Below are 18618 nucleotides of genomic sequence, written 5' to 3'. Positions count from 1 at the left end.
CAGAGTTGGAATATACGCTTTGATGAGTTGATCAAAGCATATAGTTTTATACAGACTTGCGGTGAAGCCTGTATTTACAAGAAAGTGAGTGGGAGCACTACAACCTTTCTGATAAGTATATGTGAATGACATATTGTTGATCGGAAATGATGTAGAATTTTCTGGAAATCATAAAGGAGTGTTTGAAAGGATTTTTTCAAAGAAAGACCTCGGTGAAGCTACTTCATATTGGGCATCAAGATCTATAAAGATAGATCAAGACGCTTGATAAGACTTTCGATGAGTACATACCTTGATAAGATTTTGAAGGAGTTCAAAATGGATCAGTCAAAGAAGGAATTCTTGCCTGAGTTATAAGGTATGAAGTTGAGTAAGACTCAAAACCCAACCACGACAGAAGATAGAGAGAGAATGAAAGTCATTCCCTATGCCTCAACCATAGGTTCGATAAAGTATGCCATGCTGTATACCAGATCTATTGTACGTACCTTGCCATGAGTTTGGCAAAGGGGTACAATAGTGATCCAGGAATAGATCACTGGACAGCGGTCAAAATTATCCTTAGAGGACTAAGGAAATATTTCTCGGTTATGGAGGTGATAAAGAGTTCATCGTAAAGAGTTACGTCGATGCAAGCTTTAACACCGATCTGGATGACTCTGAGTCTCAATCTGGATACATATTGAAAGTGGGAGCAATTAGCTAGAGTAGCTCCATGCAGAGCATTGTAGACATAGAAATTTGCAAAATACATACGGATCTGAATGTGGCAGACCCGTTGACTAAACTTCTCTCACAAGCAAAACATGATCACACCTTAGTACTCTTTGGGTGTTAATCACATGGCGATGTGAACTAGATTATTGACTCTAGTAAACCCTTTGGGTGTTGGTCACATGGCGATGTGAACTATGGGTGTTAATCACATGGTGATGTGAACTATTGGTGTTGAATCACATGGCGATGTGAACTAGATTATTGACTCTAGTGCAAGTGGGAGACTGAAGGAAATATGCCCTAGAGGCAATAATAAATTTATTATTTATATTTCCTTATCTCATGATAAATGTTTATTATTCATGCTAGAATTGTATTAACCAGAAACTTAGTACATGTGTGAATACATAGACAAAACAGAGTGTCCCTAGTATTCCTCTACTTGACTAGCTCGTTAATCAAAGATGGTTATGTTTCCTAACCATAGACATGTGTTGTCATTTGATGAACACGATCACATCATTAGAGAATGATGTGATGGACAAGACCCATCCATTAGCTTAGCATAATGATCGTTACGTTTTATTGCTATTGCTTTCTTCATGACTTATACATATTCCTTTGACTATGAGATTATGCAACTCCCGAATACCGGAGGAACACCTTGTGTGCTATCAAACATCACAATGTAACTGGGTGATTATAAAGATGCTCTATAGGTGTCTCCGAAGGTGTTTGTTGGGTTGGCATAGATTAAGATTAGGATTTGTCACTCCGAGTATCGGAGAGGTATCTCTGCGCCCTCTCGGTAATGCACATCATTATAAGCCTTGCAAGCAATGTGACTAATGAGTTAGTTGTGGGATGATGCATTACGGAACGAGTAAAGAGACTTGCCGGAAACGAGATTGAACTAGGTATGATGATACCGACGATCGAATCTTGGGCAAGTAACATACCGTTGACAAAGGGAATAATGTATGTTGTCATTACGGTACGACCGATAAAGATCTTCGTACAATATGTAGGAACCAATATGAGCATCTAGGTTCCGCTATTGGTTATTGACCGAAGACATGTCTCGGTCATGTCTACATAGTTCTCGAACCCATAGGGTCCGCACGCTTAACGTTTGATGACGATTTGTATTATGAGTTATGTGTTTTGGTGACCAAAGTTTGTTCGGAGTCCCGGTTGAGATCATGGACATGACGAGGAGTCTCAAAATGGTTGAGAGGTAAAGATTGATATATTGGAAGGTAGTATTCGGACACTAGAAGGGTTCCGAAGTGTATCGGGTACATACCGGAGCACCGGAGGGGTTACCGGAACCCCCCGGGGAAAGATATGGGCCATTTGGGCCATAGGAGGGAGGCTAACCAGCCCACAAGGGGCTGGCACTCCCCCCACAAAGGAGGAGGCCGAATTGGATTAGGGAAGGGGGCGGCGCCCCCCTTTCCTTCTCCTACTCCCTCTCCTTTCCCCCTTTTCCCCTCCGAAAGAAGGAAAAGGGGGGGGGGGGGGCGAATCCTACCAGGACTGGAGTCCTAGTAGGACTCCCCTCTCCCTGGCGCGCCCCTTGGTGGCCGGCCTCCTCCTCCCCTCCTTTATATACGGGGGCAGGGGGCACCCCAAAGCACAACAATTGTTCTCTTAGCCGTGTGCGGTGCCCCCCTCCATAGTTTACTCCTCCGGTCATAGCGTCATAGTGCTTAGGCGAAGCCCTGCACGGATCACGTCACCATCACCGTCACCACGCCGTCGTGCTGACGGAACTCTCCCTCGACCCTCTGATGGATCAAGAGTTCGAGGGAAGTCATCGAGCTGAACGTGTGCTGAACTCGGAGGTGCCGTACGTTCGGTACGTGATCGGTTGGATCGTGAAGACGTTCGACTACATCAACCGTGTTAACCTAACGCTTCCGCTTTCGGTCTACGAGGGTACGTGGACACACTCTCCCCCTCTCGTTGCTATGCATCTCCTAGATAGATCTTGCGTGAGTGTAGGATTTTTTTTGAAATTGCATGCTACATTCCCCAACAGTTAAGTATGGGTATTGTATGGATTGTTAGTTATATATGGTTCATGCAATTACTACTAATTTAGGTTATATGATAAGGTGTATGCATGTGATGCAATTATTAGGTAGACTTGATATTAGAGCCCAAAATGGTGCCATGGCACCATCTTGGGCTACAAAATGTTGCATGGCAGCATTTGAATCCTATTTTACTGTCATTGCAGCCATAATGCAATGGTAGCAAAATTTGATACAAAATCATGCCTGTAGAAAGCATTTTAATATTTTTCATTCAAGAAACTGAAACACTATGGACCCAAACGCCACTAGATTTATCCAGCTTTAGTAGCGTTCAGGTTAAGCAAACGCCACCGAGTCATACCAACTTAGCAGCGTGCATGTTGCTGGCAGTAAAGCCACTAGCAACGTTCCATGTGCACGCTGCTGAAGCACTGCCTTTAGCAGCGTCCATCGCGAACGCCGCTAGTCTGAACTTACCAGCAGCGCTGCACTGACGGCGCTTAGCTTGAACGCCGCAAGTGCTCACATACGAATGCTGCTAATTAGGGGTTCCTGTAGTACTGATAGCTCCACACGCCCATTTCAACACGACAACGATTATCACAAAATTCTCCCACGGCTTCGGACGTCATTGCAGCGCGGTGACCATCACAACACCCCCCCCCACAACTCCGAACACCCATTACAGCACCGTTGCGACCACCACGACACCGGTTTACAACCCCAATGGGGCTCATCACAACACTGGCCCGCAACTCCGACGATGGGTTTCAACAGTCCTCACAGCACCGCTTGTAGCAGCCTAGCAACACTGGCTCATGGCACCGACTGCACTTGTTGAAAAGCGTGTTGAGAAGTATCCATCAATAGATTCTTCATCATCCATTGTTCAGCTCTGCGAGGAAGAACACAAACCACAACAAAATAAAAATGGTGTACTTGTTAAAACTATGCAACACCATCAGTAGACCAACTGGGTAAAACCCACACTCTCTCTATATTGGCAACTACTTGATGAAGCACACACCTGCTAGATTATAACCACTATCTCTGCATTGGCCCTTCACTGGCGACACACAACACCCACCACCCTAGATAAAATCCACTACATACATAACATAATCCATGAGCCACTTATGAGAAACTTTTTGCATTTGGCCACTGCATAAAACAAAAATACAGATGCTACTGCTAACTGTCTAGCATGAAAAATCTGCTAGAGCACGCATACAAAAGTACCGCTGCTGGTGAGAAATGAAAAGAAAAACTACTGATGAAGCCATATCACATTATCTATCCCCATGCATGTAAGCAAAATTCAGAAGCCCCGTTTGACAGGGAAATCCTAGCAAATGAACAAAAGACACCACTAAATTCTGTGCTACAACGAAACATCGCTCCTCGGTGCATAGAATTAAATCAATCCCCAGCCAAAATCGAAGCCCAGTGCCTAGAGAAATCAAAGCACGTCCCATTTTGTGCTACAATGAAGCACCATTCCATTTTGCATAGAAAACCCACGCAAAAACTGGAGAACAAGATTGTCCAGCTCTGTCAAGCTCAGGATCATATCCCTCTCTCGCAGTGAATTCCCGCGCTGCTTTGAAACGAAGCAAAATCCACCCACACGGATGATCTATGTTGCAGAAAACGTACCTAATTGCCCTGACATCGAGCCCCTCTGCCCCACAATAGCCCTCCGATGAGTCCCTCAACCCTCAAGAGCGTCGCTCCATCGAGCCCCCTTGCATGCATACCTCGCGCGATTTGCAGATCTTGAGCATTTCTGGCTCGATTTGGGGGTGTTACCTGCCGGTGGAGCGTCATCGTCGATGTGCTTGCTTCTGTTCCCCTTCGTCGTCTTGGCTTCGCCGCTTCGGAAGCTCGCCGTCACGTGGAGACTCTCGCATATCGTCGGATCTGCTGCCAAGCTTGATTTTGGCCTGAGCAAATGCGCCCCTCCCGTCTGGGCACATCACGGTCAAACTGGGCCCAGTTGCGCGAGACTATTCGGTTGGCACGCACGAGAGACGAGTGCCACATGATCAAGCTCGATCGGACGGCTCGCGACGCGGTTGACACTAGAAGGAAGAGTTTTCCTAAATAAACTGCTTTCTTCTTTCGGTTTTTTAGGTTCCTCTTAGAAAAATCTCTAGAGTAATGCTTTTGGCCGTTCGTCGCTCATTTTACGAAAACCCCCTGTGTTTTTCTGAAATCAACCCGTAGTCCGGACTTAAGTGACAAAAACGAACCATTTTTGTATTTTTTAGAAATCCCCTTCTGTTTTCACGAAATAAACTCTCAGTCTGGACTTAAGTAAAAAACGAATCGTTTTTCGTGTTTTTCTAGAAAACCCCTACCGTTTCTATTAATAAATTCCCAGTTCAACTATAAGTGACTAATACTTTAAAAATCACATCTTTTAAACTGTAACTCTAATTTTAAATTATTATATATGAAATTTGATTAAAAATGTGTAGAATTTGAATATGATGTTATTTTTACCTATTTAACATTTTAAAAATTCTATTTATGGTGTAATTTTAATCAACAGCGATGTGTACAATCTGAATATGATGTTATTTTACCTATTTAACTTTTTTAAAATTCTATTTATGGTGTAATTTTAATCAATAGCGCACAATCCGTCTTTTTTTTCATACCGAGGCCAATCCTTGTTGCAAATGAAAACCTCACGAAAATCAGACCGAAGACAAAAAAGCCATCAATGACCACCCATGCATGGCAAAACATCGCATAGAAAAAAGAAAGTTGATGTTCATCTTATGCCGAGAAAGTGGCAACATAGAAGGGATGCCATGTTCAAACAAAGGACATGGATCTATTGGGGTCTTGAGTCATGATTATTGGGTTACGGCGAATGACTTTTTCTATACAGTACTGAAGTAATAATCAGGCCAACCGCGAACAGTCAAGGGCTAGTTTGGAAGCAAAGTTTCTAAAGAACTGTGGTAATTGAAAACCACAGTATTCCCATGGGTGGGCAAAGAATACTACAGTTTTCTAAAACTATTGTTTTTCTCAGTTTTACATGTGTTTGGCTAGTGCTGATTTATCAAAGTTTTGACCGAGTTATTCAAAAGGGAATACAAATCCTAGGAGCGTGTTGCCATTATATGTCTATACGTGCATGTATTCTTTTGTGCCGTTGTTTACACTGAATCGGCTAGCTAGCATATATAGCCTGCTGCTAACGAGTGGTTTTCTCCAAAAGGATCAATCGATCTAATCAGTGCACTACTCGCCAGAAATAAATTGACAGCCAAGGACTCGATGGAGAAATAGCCTGAATCGGCTATAAACAGGAGATATAATAATATATGTCATTTACCATATAACAAAAAGAACGAAAATAGGATGGGATCGCAGCTGGATATCTTATCTCGACGTAGAGGGCAACATCAACTGCAATCGTCCTGATGATTACTCTTCCTTCTGTTTAGAAAAAAGAGGTCGGGACCTCTTTTCCAGATACAACAAAAATACCATAGTTTCTGGGATACCGTGGTTTACAAAACTTCAATTTTTCTGAAGCCAAACGCATTAAAGTATTCAAAACCATGTCTTTTTTCAGAAACCGCGGTATTGTGAGAAAATTTTAAAAAAACTTTGCGGCCAAACGGAGCCCAAGTGTCCAACTCTGTTTTCCAAACCTGACGCAGACGCACCGTTCCACGGCCGTACCAAATAAACTAGTCATTTCCCCTTCCCGCGCCCCAATTCTGGCCTCGTCGCCGCCGACTCGGACCCCCAAAGCCCCAAATCCCACACCCCAGGCAGCAAACAGCGGCGCTTGGCGGCCGGCGGCCTGCGAGAGTAATCCGAGATGTGCGGCAGGGCCAGGTGTACCCTCAGCGCGGCCCAGGCAGCCAGGGCCTTTGGCTTCCCGACCACCACCTCCGCCGGCGGCGGCGGCGGCGACGGAGGAGGAGACGCCCCCGCCGTACGGACGCTCCAGATGGACCGGTAAGAGGAGAATCTCGACCTTACGTGGTCACATATGCCATTAGGAAGCTTCTCGTTTCTTCAGCTATTCGATTCTCGGTTGCGGCGCGCAGGTTCCGGCCGTCGTACAACGTGACACCGGGGGCGTACCTGCCGGTGGGGACCCTGCGAGCGCGGGCGGCGGGCGGCGAAGGAGGTGCGGAGGAGCAAGGGCCGGTTATCCAGTGCATGAAGTGGGGGCTCGTCCCCAGCTTCTCAAGCAAGACCGACAAGCCCGACCATTTCAGGATGGTTCGATATGCACTGACTTTCCACAAGTTTCTGTAGATGGGGCACTGTAGATTGGACTTCACTGGCAGTGCAGTGCGGTGGTTAAGTTGCTATTAGCCACGTTTTGACAAGAATGCGGTTGATTTGGGCCAATGGGCTGTTAATACAATGAAAAAGCCAGTGGCATGCTTTGTACTACCACTTATCCGACTATATGCACCTGCCCTTAGCATGGCATGTAGTATATTGGACCATGCCTGCCTTGGAGCTTAGTTTCTTTTTATGTCTCTATGCTCATTCAATGTTCGGTTGGTTTTGCATTACATTAGCTGATTGCTTTTGTTTTGCAGTTCAATGCCAGGTCAGAATCTGTAAAGGAAAAGGCTTCGTTTAGGCGACTTATCCCGAAGAATAGATGTCTTGTTGCAGTAGAAGGGTATGAACATATGGTTGACTATTACTATTTGCATCTGCTATTTATGGATATGTTATATCTCTGTTGATCCTAAGCATGACCCCAGATGCTCCCTGCCCAAAGTCATTGATACATTGCAAATTGCATGGTATAGGTTTAAGGTTGTAGAAGAATGCTTTGTACCTTGAATCCTTGATGTGAAATTGAGCCCTGTCAGTTATTACTCTGAAGTCCTTTTTTGTCCATTTCACCTTGTATCCCCCCCTTCCTCCCTACCTCCCCTCCACTCTCTTTTAGTTTAGCGCTGCTGCTGCAATGGTGCTTATGGACGAGCCACCAGTCAGGCGCAGGGAAGTAAAGTAAGATTATATGTATAGATATCGCAATTGGTTATTCTTGTTCGATCAAGATCATGAGTAATTTAAACAGATTTCCTCTTTGAATTAGAAATCCCAAGTTCACATATACTTCTGAATTGATACAGCTTTCATTCCGAATCCCAGGTGGTCCAGGTCTTTATGGCATATAAGTGGAGATAACAAGCTTCCCTCTACTCGATGCATGTGCCTACTACTAAAGCCTTTCACCAATCGCAAAACCACCAATAATCTATTCACACAAAAGTGCAACTTGGCTAAGCACGTTGGGGGGCTTTGCAACAATTTAGATTAACAACTGAAACGTAGAAGCTCACTGAAAAAGAAAAAAACACTGGAAAATGGAAACCAGAATATCAATTACACACATTGAAACTATCAAATATGTCTACCAAAATTTCAAAATTCAAATAATAGGTTCTAATTCACCTGAAAAAACTATTAGCTGGTAAAAGCAAAGTGCTCAGTACATGTTTATAGGCCTCAAAATAAATACAGCTGAGCTAAATGTACTAGTGTTACTCCCACTCTGAAGACACATGAGCGCATGACGGCCAACATCATAAGTTATTTTACGTGGATTGCTGTTGATTTACCAGAAGTACCAGGCTTAACTTTGACCTGCTCTGTTCGGAGTTGAGGCGAGTACAACCTAGGGGCTGCAACTAGCATGATATCTGATTGCCACATGTCACACTTCCATATTCTATAAATCTAATATGGTCCGCCTTTATGGTTGTTTGTGTTTATAGCATAGAGCATTTGGTTGTTAGTTCATTTATATGTGGGCGTGTTTTAATCGATGTAAGCCCTTGAATGATAACAAACTTTTCATTTTGTAAAAATAGTTTGTGACTAAATTCTTGTATTAATAATGCATTAGTGTTTTGTAGGTTCTATGAGTGGAAAAAGGATGGATCCAGAAAGCAACCATATTACATTCATTTCCGAGATGAGAGGCCTCTTGTGTTTGCTGCCCTCTTTGACACTTGGACAAATTCAGAAGGTTGGGATACTTAGTTTTTACACATTCCGTTGTATTTTGTATCTTGAATGCCATTGGTGTTATGGAACTGAAAGTTTGAGTTTTCGCGTTTTGGTGATCACACTCTCTACATAGTTCAGTTATATATACATAACAGCAGCTGGACTTGATATTACTAGTTTTTAGTATCATGGTTGTTATTTCCAGATGGTGAGGTTCAAAGCTGTCTCCCTCCGTTTTGTTCCTGTGATTCAATCCTTGGGAGTTGCTGCAGCGGAACTTTTTCTGCTAACACCTTTTGTAATTTATTCTAGCCAAATGTTTAGTGACTACTGTAGCATCCATACGGCTGTTCACCGGTTTGGTGGTGTCAGTTGGAAGATAGAGATAAGAATAATTGCTTTGCTTGTTAGGAGAGATTGTTTCTTCAGGTGTTTCTGATCAAGCACAAACTAGTTAAAGTAGATCAAAATTATCCAGCCAATTAATTCAGACATTTGGGCTCATAATTAAGTTTTTTTTTAATATATCCATACCAGCAGTTGTAGCCACAGATATGTAGATCATAATCGGTTTAGAGACAGGAAGAATTTGTGACTACATTGAATTTTTTCTTGTTATCTTAATGTGCCTCACGGTGTAGACATTATTAGTAGGAAGAAATTCGATAATGAAAATTTCAAACTGTATATTTTATACCGAACTTGAATTACTACCCTCATGAATAATCACTGTTTTTTTAAATTAATGCATCAAATGTGCAATCGTTGCATGGGAAGGGTGGATAAGCTATTACCTGGATGGCTGGACATTGGTAGAACACTACATATTATAATATCTTTATTTTAAAAGTAAGACATTAGCAAATATATAGCATTGGCTAAGTTGTCACACTATTGATGTTTTTTTTTGACAAACACTATTGATGTTTTGTAGTACATTACTTTGTAATTATGTTTCTTTTATGATTTCTTGTGGTCTGCCTTTTCCTTTTTATGTATCTCATTTTGCTTTCTGTTGTTCACGATGTATAATTGTGCCAATTTGTCAGAATTGAATTATAAAAATGTAAAGGCTGTTATTACTCTAATTCTTAAAGGATAATTTATTTACTGCAATACTAATATTACCTGCTATTTTTTCACAGGAGAGACCCTCCATACATTTACTATTTTGACTACCCATGTTTCAACTTCTTTGAAATGGCTTCATGGTTAGTTGCTTACTCTTTGGTCTTTGCCCCAGGTTCTCAGATTGTTCATTCATGTACTATCGCCTACTCTTTAGCTGCTCTGAAACTGCTTCAAAGTTCATTGGATAATTGACTAGACCTATTATTTTACATTCCTTAAATTTTATATAGCCCTACTCTAGAATGACTTCATGATTAATGGAACTACTGAATGGATAGTTCGGGAATCCACTGGTGGTTAGTGCATGGAGTGGCTTTCTTCATGTTCCTTTTGCAAAGTCTTGTTTAGGACCAAGGGAGATAGATAGTTGGTTCTCAATGAAGTACCAATATATCATCTATGATGGAACCATAGTTTAGTAAGGATTTCTGCTGGTGTGCAATTTAACAGGGGTGAATGGATAATGCCTCATTTTGGTAATAGATATAGGAAACTTATTTGAAAATGGTGTTTCTGTGAGATGCACTATTTGAAACTTTAACATGTGCTGACAGATAGAATGCCGGTAATCTTGGGCGATGAAGACTCTGTTAATGCTTGGTTGAACAATAGCTCCGTGAAGCTGGAAGAAATAACTGTACCCTATGAAGGAACTGATTTAGTAAGTCCATGATGTGAATCATGTTACAGTACATACATGGCCATCTTTCTAAATCACCTTTTTTGATTAAACAACATTGAGTTCGATTAAATTCTAGTTTAATGATGTTACATTTTGTTTTCTACTATAACCCGGCAGGAGACACATTTCCAAGCCCTCTCATTTTCAAAAAGCTAGTAGCACATTTATGGTTATTCAGTATTACTCTGTCCGTTCCAAAGTAAGTCTCGTGGTATTTTGGAACGGAGGGAGTATGAATCGTATAAGGTTAATGGTCTCGGCCTTCAAACAGGCGAAACAAGTCTGTCAGGTTTGCATCTTAGGTAAAAGTGTCCCGTCAGGTAGCATGCCCCACTATGTCGGTGGGCTGGGTCAGCAACATTCGCTCCCAGCTCAAAGAATTGACATTTTCCCCCTATTCATCCATCCTCTCAAATTAGACATGGCTCTGTTCTTTGGCTTAGTTTTTAGTGCTATACTGTTGTTCTTGATCTCGTATTTTCATTTAAGCATCCTGCAACAGCAGCATGTCGATATATGTTGCTTGAGCTGTTGAGCATAGATGATGTCTTGCCTAGAGTATTGTTGTTGTTAGTTTACAACGATGGATGGGGAACGGGTGAGGTGGTGGCAGATTTCGAGAGAATTCTGCTGGACCAGATGGCATAGCCGTGATGGACATGTTGTCCTCTTTGGCCATGTTTACAGGCAGCTTGCATCTTGTATCTTATATCTTCGTCCTGTAATCTTACTGTCCGTCACTCAAAGGACATCCTTAGGGACTTATTTGCGCCTTTTGAAACTTAAAATGACCAATGTGGTCCCTTAGCCAAACTCGTGGGACCAAAATGATCATCACTCTGAATTTCTGATAGTATGACACTATGACTCTAACGTTATTTAATCGATCCCTTCTGCAGGTTTGGTATCCAGTGACAACTGCAATGGGCAAAACATCATTTCAGGGTCCTGACTGCATCAAAGAGGTACTCCCTCCATCCCAAAATGTAAGATCATTTTTGACACTGAATAGTGTCAAACATGGTCTTACATTTTGGGATGGAGGGGTAGGAAACTATGCTTAGTATGTTGTTATTGGTTTTTGTTGATGTCTGATACATTGGGCATTACTATTGTTTGGGATTAAACTGTGACAGGTGGTACACTTTGTGTTTTGTTCATTGTATTGCTGCCCTTGCCTAATGTTGGCAGGGTAACTAAAAAGGGCAAAAAGGGCAGCCCGGTGAACGTAGCTCCCGCTTGCAGTAACACACTACTTTTCTTTAAGAGGAGAATTACCCTGAGCAGCAGAGAGGCCAAGCCTTGAACACAGGCGGGCTGGGGGCAAAGTCGCCCCTCTAGCTAACAGATGGATACTTGGTCCTCATTGACCTAGCATACAAATGCGGATTTCCACTGCTTTGTACACTGATTATCCATTAAACATGCAATTACCCTGGTGTACATAATGAAGGACCCATGGGTTTCTTGCGTGCCGAAATGAGATGCTTGATAAATGTTCTTCTTTTTGCTCTTTGGTTGTATGTGATCTGAAGATATATCACTGTTTAGGTGTTTATCTTCAGCACTATTAACTGGTTTTTGAACTACTTAATGCTACTTAAGTACAGTAGTAGTAAGATTCCTCCAGTGTACTACTGGGTACACACAGTTGTACCACCCAATTTATACTGATGATAATTCTGCAACTACCCTATTGTGTGTTTTCTGCATATCAACAAGATGCGCAATGATTTTTTTCCTTCTGCTGCTTGCCAAATTGCAGGTGAAAATAGGACCCAGTGAAAAGCCAATTTCAAATTTCTTCACCAAGAAAGCAGCCGGGCCAGTGAAGTCAGAGAAGGCATCAGGAGAGTTTGCAGAAACACAAGCTTTCAAGACGGCGAAAGAGGAGAGCGATGATGATTCAGGAGAAAATCCATCAAACAAAACAGAGAAAATCCATCAAACAAGTACAGTAGTTAAGGATGAACCTGTTACTTTGGATCCACAAGTTTTCTATAAAGCTGATGAAGGTATTAAGAAAGAAGACGGGATGCTGCCAGACGATCCAGTCGAGGAGCGAGATCCTTTCAGCATCAAGAGGAAGATAGAGGATGCTGGAGTCGAGGCGGAGATGGAGATGGAGAAGAGCGGGAGATCGCCGGTCATCCCTGCGAGGAAAAAGGAGAAGGGCCCGAAGGATGGGCAAGCGTCGCTGTTTTCCTACTTTGCAAAGAAGTAGAGTAGCTTCTCAGGTAGTCTAGCTTCCTGCACTTGTGCTATGTATCAGCTGTTAAGCAGTTACTAGTAGTAACAGAACCTTATCTAGTGTAGTAGTACTAGTTCTCTTCAGTACTGCAACTGGCGCTATGCATGCAGGCTTGGCCAATACTGCATGCATAGCGCCAGTTAGGAATGTTGGGAATTAGTTCAGAAGTTGTGGTTTTGTGTTACAAAAACTCAAGTTTTTGTAACACAAAACCACAACTTCTGAACTAATTCCCAACATTGAGCCCACAACTATCAGTCAACTTCTTGTAGTAGACAATTTGATTGATTGGGCCCACATGTTAGGACCTAAGCAGGAAAAAGGTGGCATGTGCGCATCTCCTATGTGGCCTACCATTTCCTCCTCTTGCCATCCCGTACCGGCGCTATGAACTTCACCGATGCATTGAGCAGGGAGCTGAGCGTTGTTGGGTTTGTCAAATTCTGCCACATGACGATCACTCCGAGCATCCTCGATGGCGTGGTTCCTAGTGCCGCAAAGCCGCGCCCGCATGTCACTGTCGTTGACGATGGAGTTCCAAATGATCTCGACGTCATAATCAGTGAGGACGAGCACATTGCAGTGGTTGTGAAGAAGCATCAGGTGGCAGCCCTGATTGTGCACAATGTGGCAGCACGGATGTGCTGGCAGTGCCCGTTCGGACTATGGCATGGTCGGGCGGGGCGCGATAACTAGACAGAGAGGCCCTGGGGAGGACGAGCGCGTCTCCACGACCGTGGAGTACAAGGCAGGAGCCTTGTCTATGCACAACGCGATATAGTGCATGTGCTAGCTGCGGCTGTCCAGACGACAACATGGTTGGGCGGAGTGCGCCAGACAAAGAAGGTGAAGACAGTGGATTTGTTTTCTTTTTTGGGGTAGATGGTGTAGAAGCTGCAGGTGAACGTGTCGTCAAGGAGACGACGATGTTGTATGCACACTGCTATGTTACACAAATTCAGTCAGCACCACATAGGAGGGAACTTGTCGCCTAGAGACTGACATGTGGGCCCAATCATTCAGATTGGTTGTTAAAAGAAGTTGACCGATAGATTTGGACTCAATATTGAGAATTAGTCCAACAATTATGGTTTTGTGTTAAAAAACTCAAAAGCTGTGGTAAAATGTTATAAGTTGCCGCGAAGTTGTGGTTTTGTGTTAAAAAACTCAGACGTTGTGGTAAAATGTTATAAGTTGTGGTAAAGTGTTATAAGTTATTCTGAAGTTGTGGTTTTATGTAATTAACTCTAAATACTTCTATCATCTGAAAATATTTGTCGGAAAAAATGGATAAAAATGATGAAGGGAGTTGGACGACAGTCAGTTTCCAGCCCAGTCCACCGCCAACTTCCCTCTTTCCCCTTCTCCCCTCCCCAAAACCTGACCTCCTCGCCGCCGGCCAATCGGGCATCCGCCATGGCCTACCTCCCGCCCCACCGGCGCCACTCCAGCAGCTCCGAGCCCGCCCCAACCCCTTTCCCGCCCATCTCCTCCCTCCAGTCCCTCTCCATCTCCTCCCCTCGCGGTCGCGGGCGTCACCACCTCCGCCCGTCCAACAACAAGATCATCCACGCCGCGGGCTGCGTCTCCCGCTGGTCCCCGCTCCCGCCCTTCCCCCCCGGCCCAGACGACGCCGAATCTTTCCGCCTCGTTCCCTTCCCCTGCGATCCCATCGAGCGCGAGACCGGCGCCAAGCCCCTCGTCCTCGCCCTCTCCTCCCCCCAAAACTCCTCCGACTCCACGGAGGTCGCGGTCGCGGCCATCGTCGAGAGGTTCTTGCCGGACCTCCTAACCGCGGCGGAGAGGGCGAGGGCGACGGCGACGGCGCACGATGCGCCCACGGAAGACGAGGAGCTGAAGCTGAGCCTCGTGGCAAGGGTGGGCAAGGTCCTGTTCCAACCGTGAGTCTTCTCCTACATTTGTCCGTCCCACCATTCTACTTCTTGAGCCTGTGCTTCGTGTCACATCACATTGTGATTAATGCGCAAAGAGCTGCTTTCTCTGGGTGATGTTGTGTAGCGGACCTAGCGGCGGACCCGTCTCCGTGGACTCTGTCCGCGACGCAGCAAAAGCAGGGGCAGAAGGATCGAGGAGCCAGGTCCGTAAATCTTTCTATACGAATTTGCCCGGCAAGTGTGTGGATGAGATTGGGATGTATATCGGGAAGCTGACGGATCTGAAGTTCGATTCATCAAAAAAGCACTACCATGTTAAGGTTTGGACGTCCTAACAGTTTGAGAGTTATAGCTGGTTATTTTTCAGATGAGTGTGAATTGACTTTGGGGCCTGTAAATACCTGACAGGTGTTTGACAAGCAGCGAAGTGACACGACGATGTCTTGCAAATGCACTGTGCAAGAGGATGGGAAGCTTGTGATCCACAAGGTGTGTATAGTATACATTTCTGTCCTTTCTTTTGGTTTTCAGAACTCAGCGTGACAGTTAGCGTTTAGCGCTAACACAGTATGAAATATTGGGATTGTGCATACTTTTATTCTTTTATGCTTGACAATTAAGAACCCCAAGACTGTCGAGATAAGTAATCTATAAGTTGGTATTCATTGAGACGATGTATGCTGCTAAATTTTAGCCATCAATTATCATGCTTGTCTTTGTTCAAAGGAATTTTTGGGCAATTCAGATGAAGGAATGCGTAAATATGATCAGTTTGTATACACAATATCATTCACTGTATGTGGTCTTCTGATTGCCACTCAAGTGGCGGTGTTTCCTTCTTTCTCTAAAGCAGCCGTGTCTCTTGTTTGTGGTCTATAACTTGGACAATTAGCTCTGAACTCAGTATGTTTTTTAACTCAAAACTGCAGCAATAAAACTCAGTGTGACAGCATTGTTATGGAAAAGCAACTATGTTTGCTTGAAATGAGTTGAATCGAGATTGTTTCACTGGCAGATGTAGGCTATAGTCGATGCGATTTATTATTCTTTTTTGCCTTGTTTCTTTTCATTCTACTGCTGATATTGTTGGGCATAGCATTTTCCCTTAGATAGGTGAGGAGATGTGCAAAATTTCATTTATACCATGTATAGGGCCAGTTGGTTAGGTTATAATACGTGACCCGCATACTGTGGCTTGTGCTAAATTGCTCAGATATACTATTCATTACAAGCCGCCAGCTAACAATGGTTTTCTTTCTCATTAGTCTCCACTGTTACTTCTTGTGCAGGTTGAATTGAACCAGATACGGCAGCTGGTGGAAGACATATCCTGCCTGTCCAAAGATTTTGATTTAAGGCTGATGTTGCGTACAAAAAGGATCCTGAAGAACATAGACGTGAGTTCATATTAGATACCTTGAGCCTTTCTGTTACGATCTTATCTTCTGCAGACTCATCTGATATCACTTGCAGCCTGAAGTGGAAAATGCCATAAAGAGCTTAGTGTCTTCAGCTATTGTTGATCCTGATGCCAAAGGGGGACTTAAATGGCCACTTGGGTTTGAGTCGATTGGTGAGAGGTTCAGCATAGTTGGGGTGTGGCATACAAGCTATAGTGCTTTCAGGAATAAAACCTTAAGGTTGAAGCTCAGGTGTGCTGACCGGTTTGACCACCGGAGCTCCACTGGAGAGATTTCCAATGAAGTTACCTTCAAACTAACTGGCATATCTGAGAGACTGCAGGTACTACACGATAAATCAATTCATAAGATAATATATTTTTTGACGCGTTTTCATAAGATAATATCATTTTTTTTATTTGTGATTTTCCTGACCAAATTATTTGGTTGCATGTGGGAGGGTAACTTTTGGTCTACGGGTGTATATACACCCTATATGGATAAACATATTAGTAATTAAATAAGAAGTCAAAAAATTCTGAAAATATTTTTGAATTAAAGTTGACCTTCCATTATACTTTTAAGAAAAATTCCATGAAAAGAAAAAACCCCGTTGACTTCTTTTCAGAAAAAACAAAAATTTCGGCAAAATTAGTGAATAGTGACCTATAATAGCAGATAAATTTTTTTTGCCCTGAAGTCAATGCTGGGTTTTTGTTCGCGGAAATTTATATACTAGTGCAAAAGAAAGTCAAGTTTATTCCAAACAAACTTCTAAACTTTTTTGATTTTTTTTTTGCAATTATTAAAAAAATAATCTCATATAGGGTGTATATACACCCATGAACCCAAGGGTATTTCCCGTTGCATGTGTGACTTACCTGCATTTTATACTGGTTTTGCTTGACCTAATGTCCAAACAACAACCCTATTGTGTGTATTTCATATGCATGTGATGCGCACACTTAATATCCTGTTTTAGTGCTGACATTTGGGTACTCTCAATTGGAATTATCATGTCATGTGCACACCTAATATTCTGTTCTCCTACCAACATACGAGTACTTGGAATTAGAATTATTGCTGTTGTGTTTTCTAACCGACTGTGGATTGAACAGCACAATGACTCTGTCTCCTTAATCATTTACCAGGATGGGAATGAAGAGGTGGACACTCTGAAGGGGATGCTGGAGTCTGCGGTGCAGATGATCTGGGACACTGTTTTGAGCTACAAGATCTAGCCTTGAGCTTGGGTATGCTGACATACAGAGGGAGTACATTGCATTGTCATTGTGTGCCATACAGTTGTTTGACGATGCTTTGGTCTTCCTTGCTAGTTGCTACTGCAATGGGTGTGGGTCTGCAGCCCCGCTGTCTATAGAGTTGTAGTAGTATTTAGTAGTGAATTACTGCATTGCCATGCTGGTTAATTGCACGGGAATGCGGTTTGTGCTACCTGCTGAGTTGCAATTTTCAGATTGTTCGCATTTCAGTTTTCGTTCCTCACCTTCCCTTGGCAACCTAGATGGATATCTGCCTTCACGAATGAACTAGATGGATATGTTTGCCCCATTGCCTTAGATTGCTGGTGGTGCCTGGTAACAACATATAGTCTCCCCTTGCGAAACAACATATACTCCTCTGTTCCTAAATATAAGTCTTTTTTAGAGATTTCAATACGGACTACATACGGATGTATATAGACATAGTATGTAGTCTATATTGAAATCTCTAAAAAGACTTATACTCCCTCTGTAAACTAATATAAGAGTGTTTAGATCACTAAAATAGTAATCTAAACGATCTTATATTAGTTTACGGAGGGAGTATTTAGGAACGGAGTAGGAGGTTAGGCTGTGCTGTTTAAACAAATTAAGGAGTGCTATAAGCATGGCACATTAGGTTGTAAACCTAGTATTACAGGCAACATAGCATCTTTGCTAACATCCAATAATCTGCCAATACCAAACAGCAAAGCAAGCATGGAATGCATCACACTTACAAATCAATGGAATACAGTGACTAATTTGATGGGTTATACTAGTGTCAAAAACACTCTTATATTATGGGACGGAGGGAGTACATCATAAAGGTAAGCTGATTTCAAATAGTTCAACATATACACAGGACTTTCGCAACAAAAAAACACAGGACACCATTGGTTGCAACCATCACACTATCACATGATGCTAATTTTATTTTCCATTATGCACAGCCACACATGTGGAGCTATCACAGGTAAGATTGCAATATGATGATTGTCTTGTAAATGAACCACCATGATGAAATAAAGATCATGTTTACGTTCTGGTATGTAAACACTAAACAGAACATAAGAATATCAACTGAATATCGCAACGATATGTGATTCTTGAATGTGGAAATACTCAAAATTTCTAGATACCCCGAAGGTACATTTTGCCGTCTTTCCTGTAAATACCTCGTTTGGACGCATGAGATGCGATCAACGACAACGTTCTGAGAC

At 42.9% G+C, this 18618-nt stretch overlaps 2 protein-coding genes across 2 annotated transcripts; both read left to right on the top strand.

The window, feature by feature from the left end:
* Nucleotides 1-6459: 6459 nt before the first annotated feature.
* On the top strand, nt 6460-12902 carry LOC109753457 (uncharacterized). Its single transcript, XM_020312354.4, has 8 exons — nt 6460-6746; nt 6839-7016; nt 7346-7431; nt 8681-8793; nt 9920-9985; nt 10460-10566; nt 11487-11552; nt 12353-12902. The coding sequence occupies exons 1-8, from the start codon at nt 6607-6609 to the stop codon at nt 12809-12811; spliced, it is 1215 nt and encodes a 404-aa protein (XP_020167943.1). The 5' UTR covers nt 6460-6606; the 3' UTR covers nt 12812-12902.
* A 1266-nt stretch (nt 12903-14168) lies between these two features.
* LOC109753454 (uncharacterized) lies at nt 14169-17630 on the top strand. The gene is made up of 6 exons (XM_020312351.4): nt 14169-14739; nt 14858-15053; nt 15142-15222; nt 16023-16130; nt 16207-16476; nt 17285-17630. Exons 1-6 carry the CDS (start codon nt 14255-14257, stop codon nt 17372-17374), a joined length of 1230 nt encoding a protein of 409 aa, XP_020167940.1. The 5' UTR covers nt 14169-14254; the 3' UTR covers nt 17375-17630.
* The last annotated feature ends 988 nt before the right edge of the window (nt 17631-18618 follow it).

The sequence above is a fragment of the Aegilops tauschii genome, chromosome 6, assembly GCF_002575655.3.
Source record: "Aegilops tauschii subsp. strangulata cultivar AL8/78 chromosome 6, Aet v6.0, whole genome shotgun sequence".
Classification (NCBI taxonomy): Eukaryota; Viridiplantae; Streptophyta; class Magnoliopsida; order Poales; family Poaceae; genus Aegilops; species Aegilops tauschii.
The sequence above is the reverse complement of the archived record's forward strand: the minus strand, read 5'-3'. Positions and strand labels throughout refer to the sequence as shown.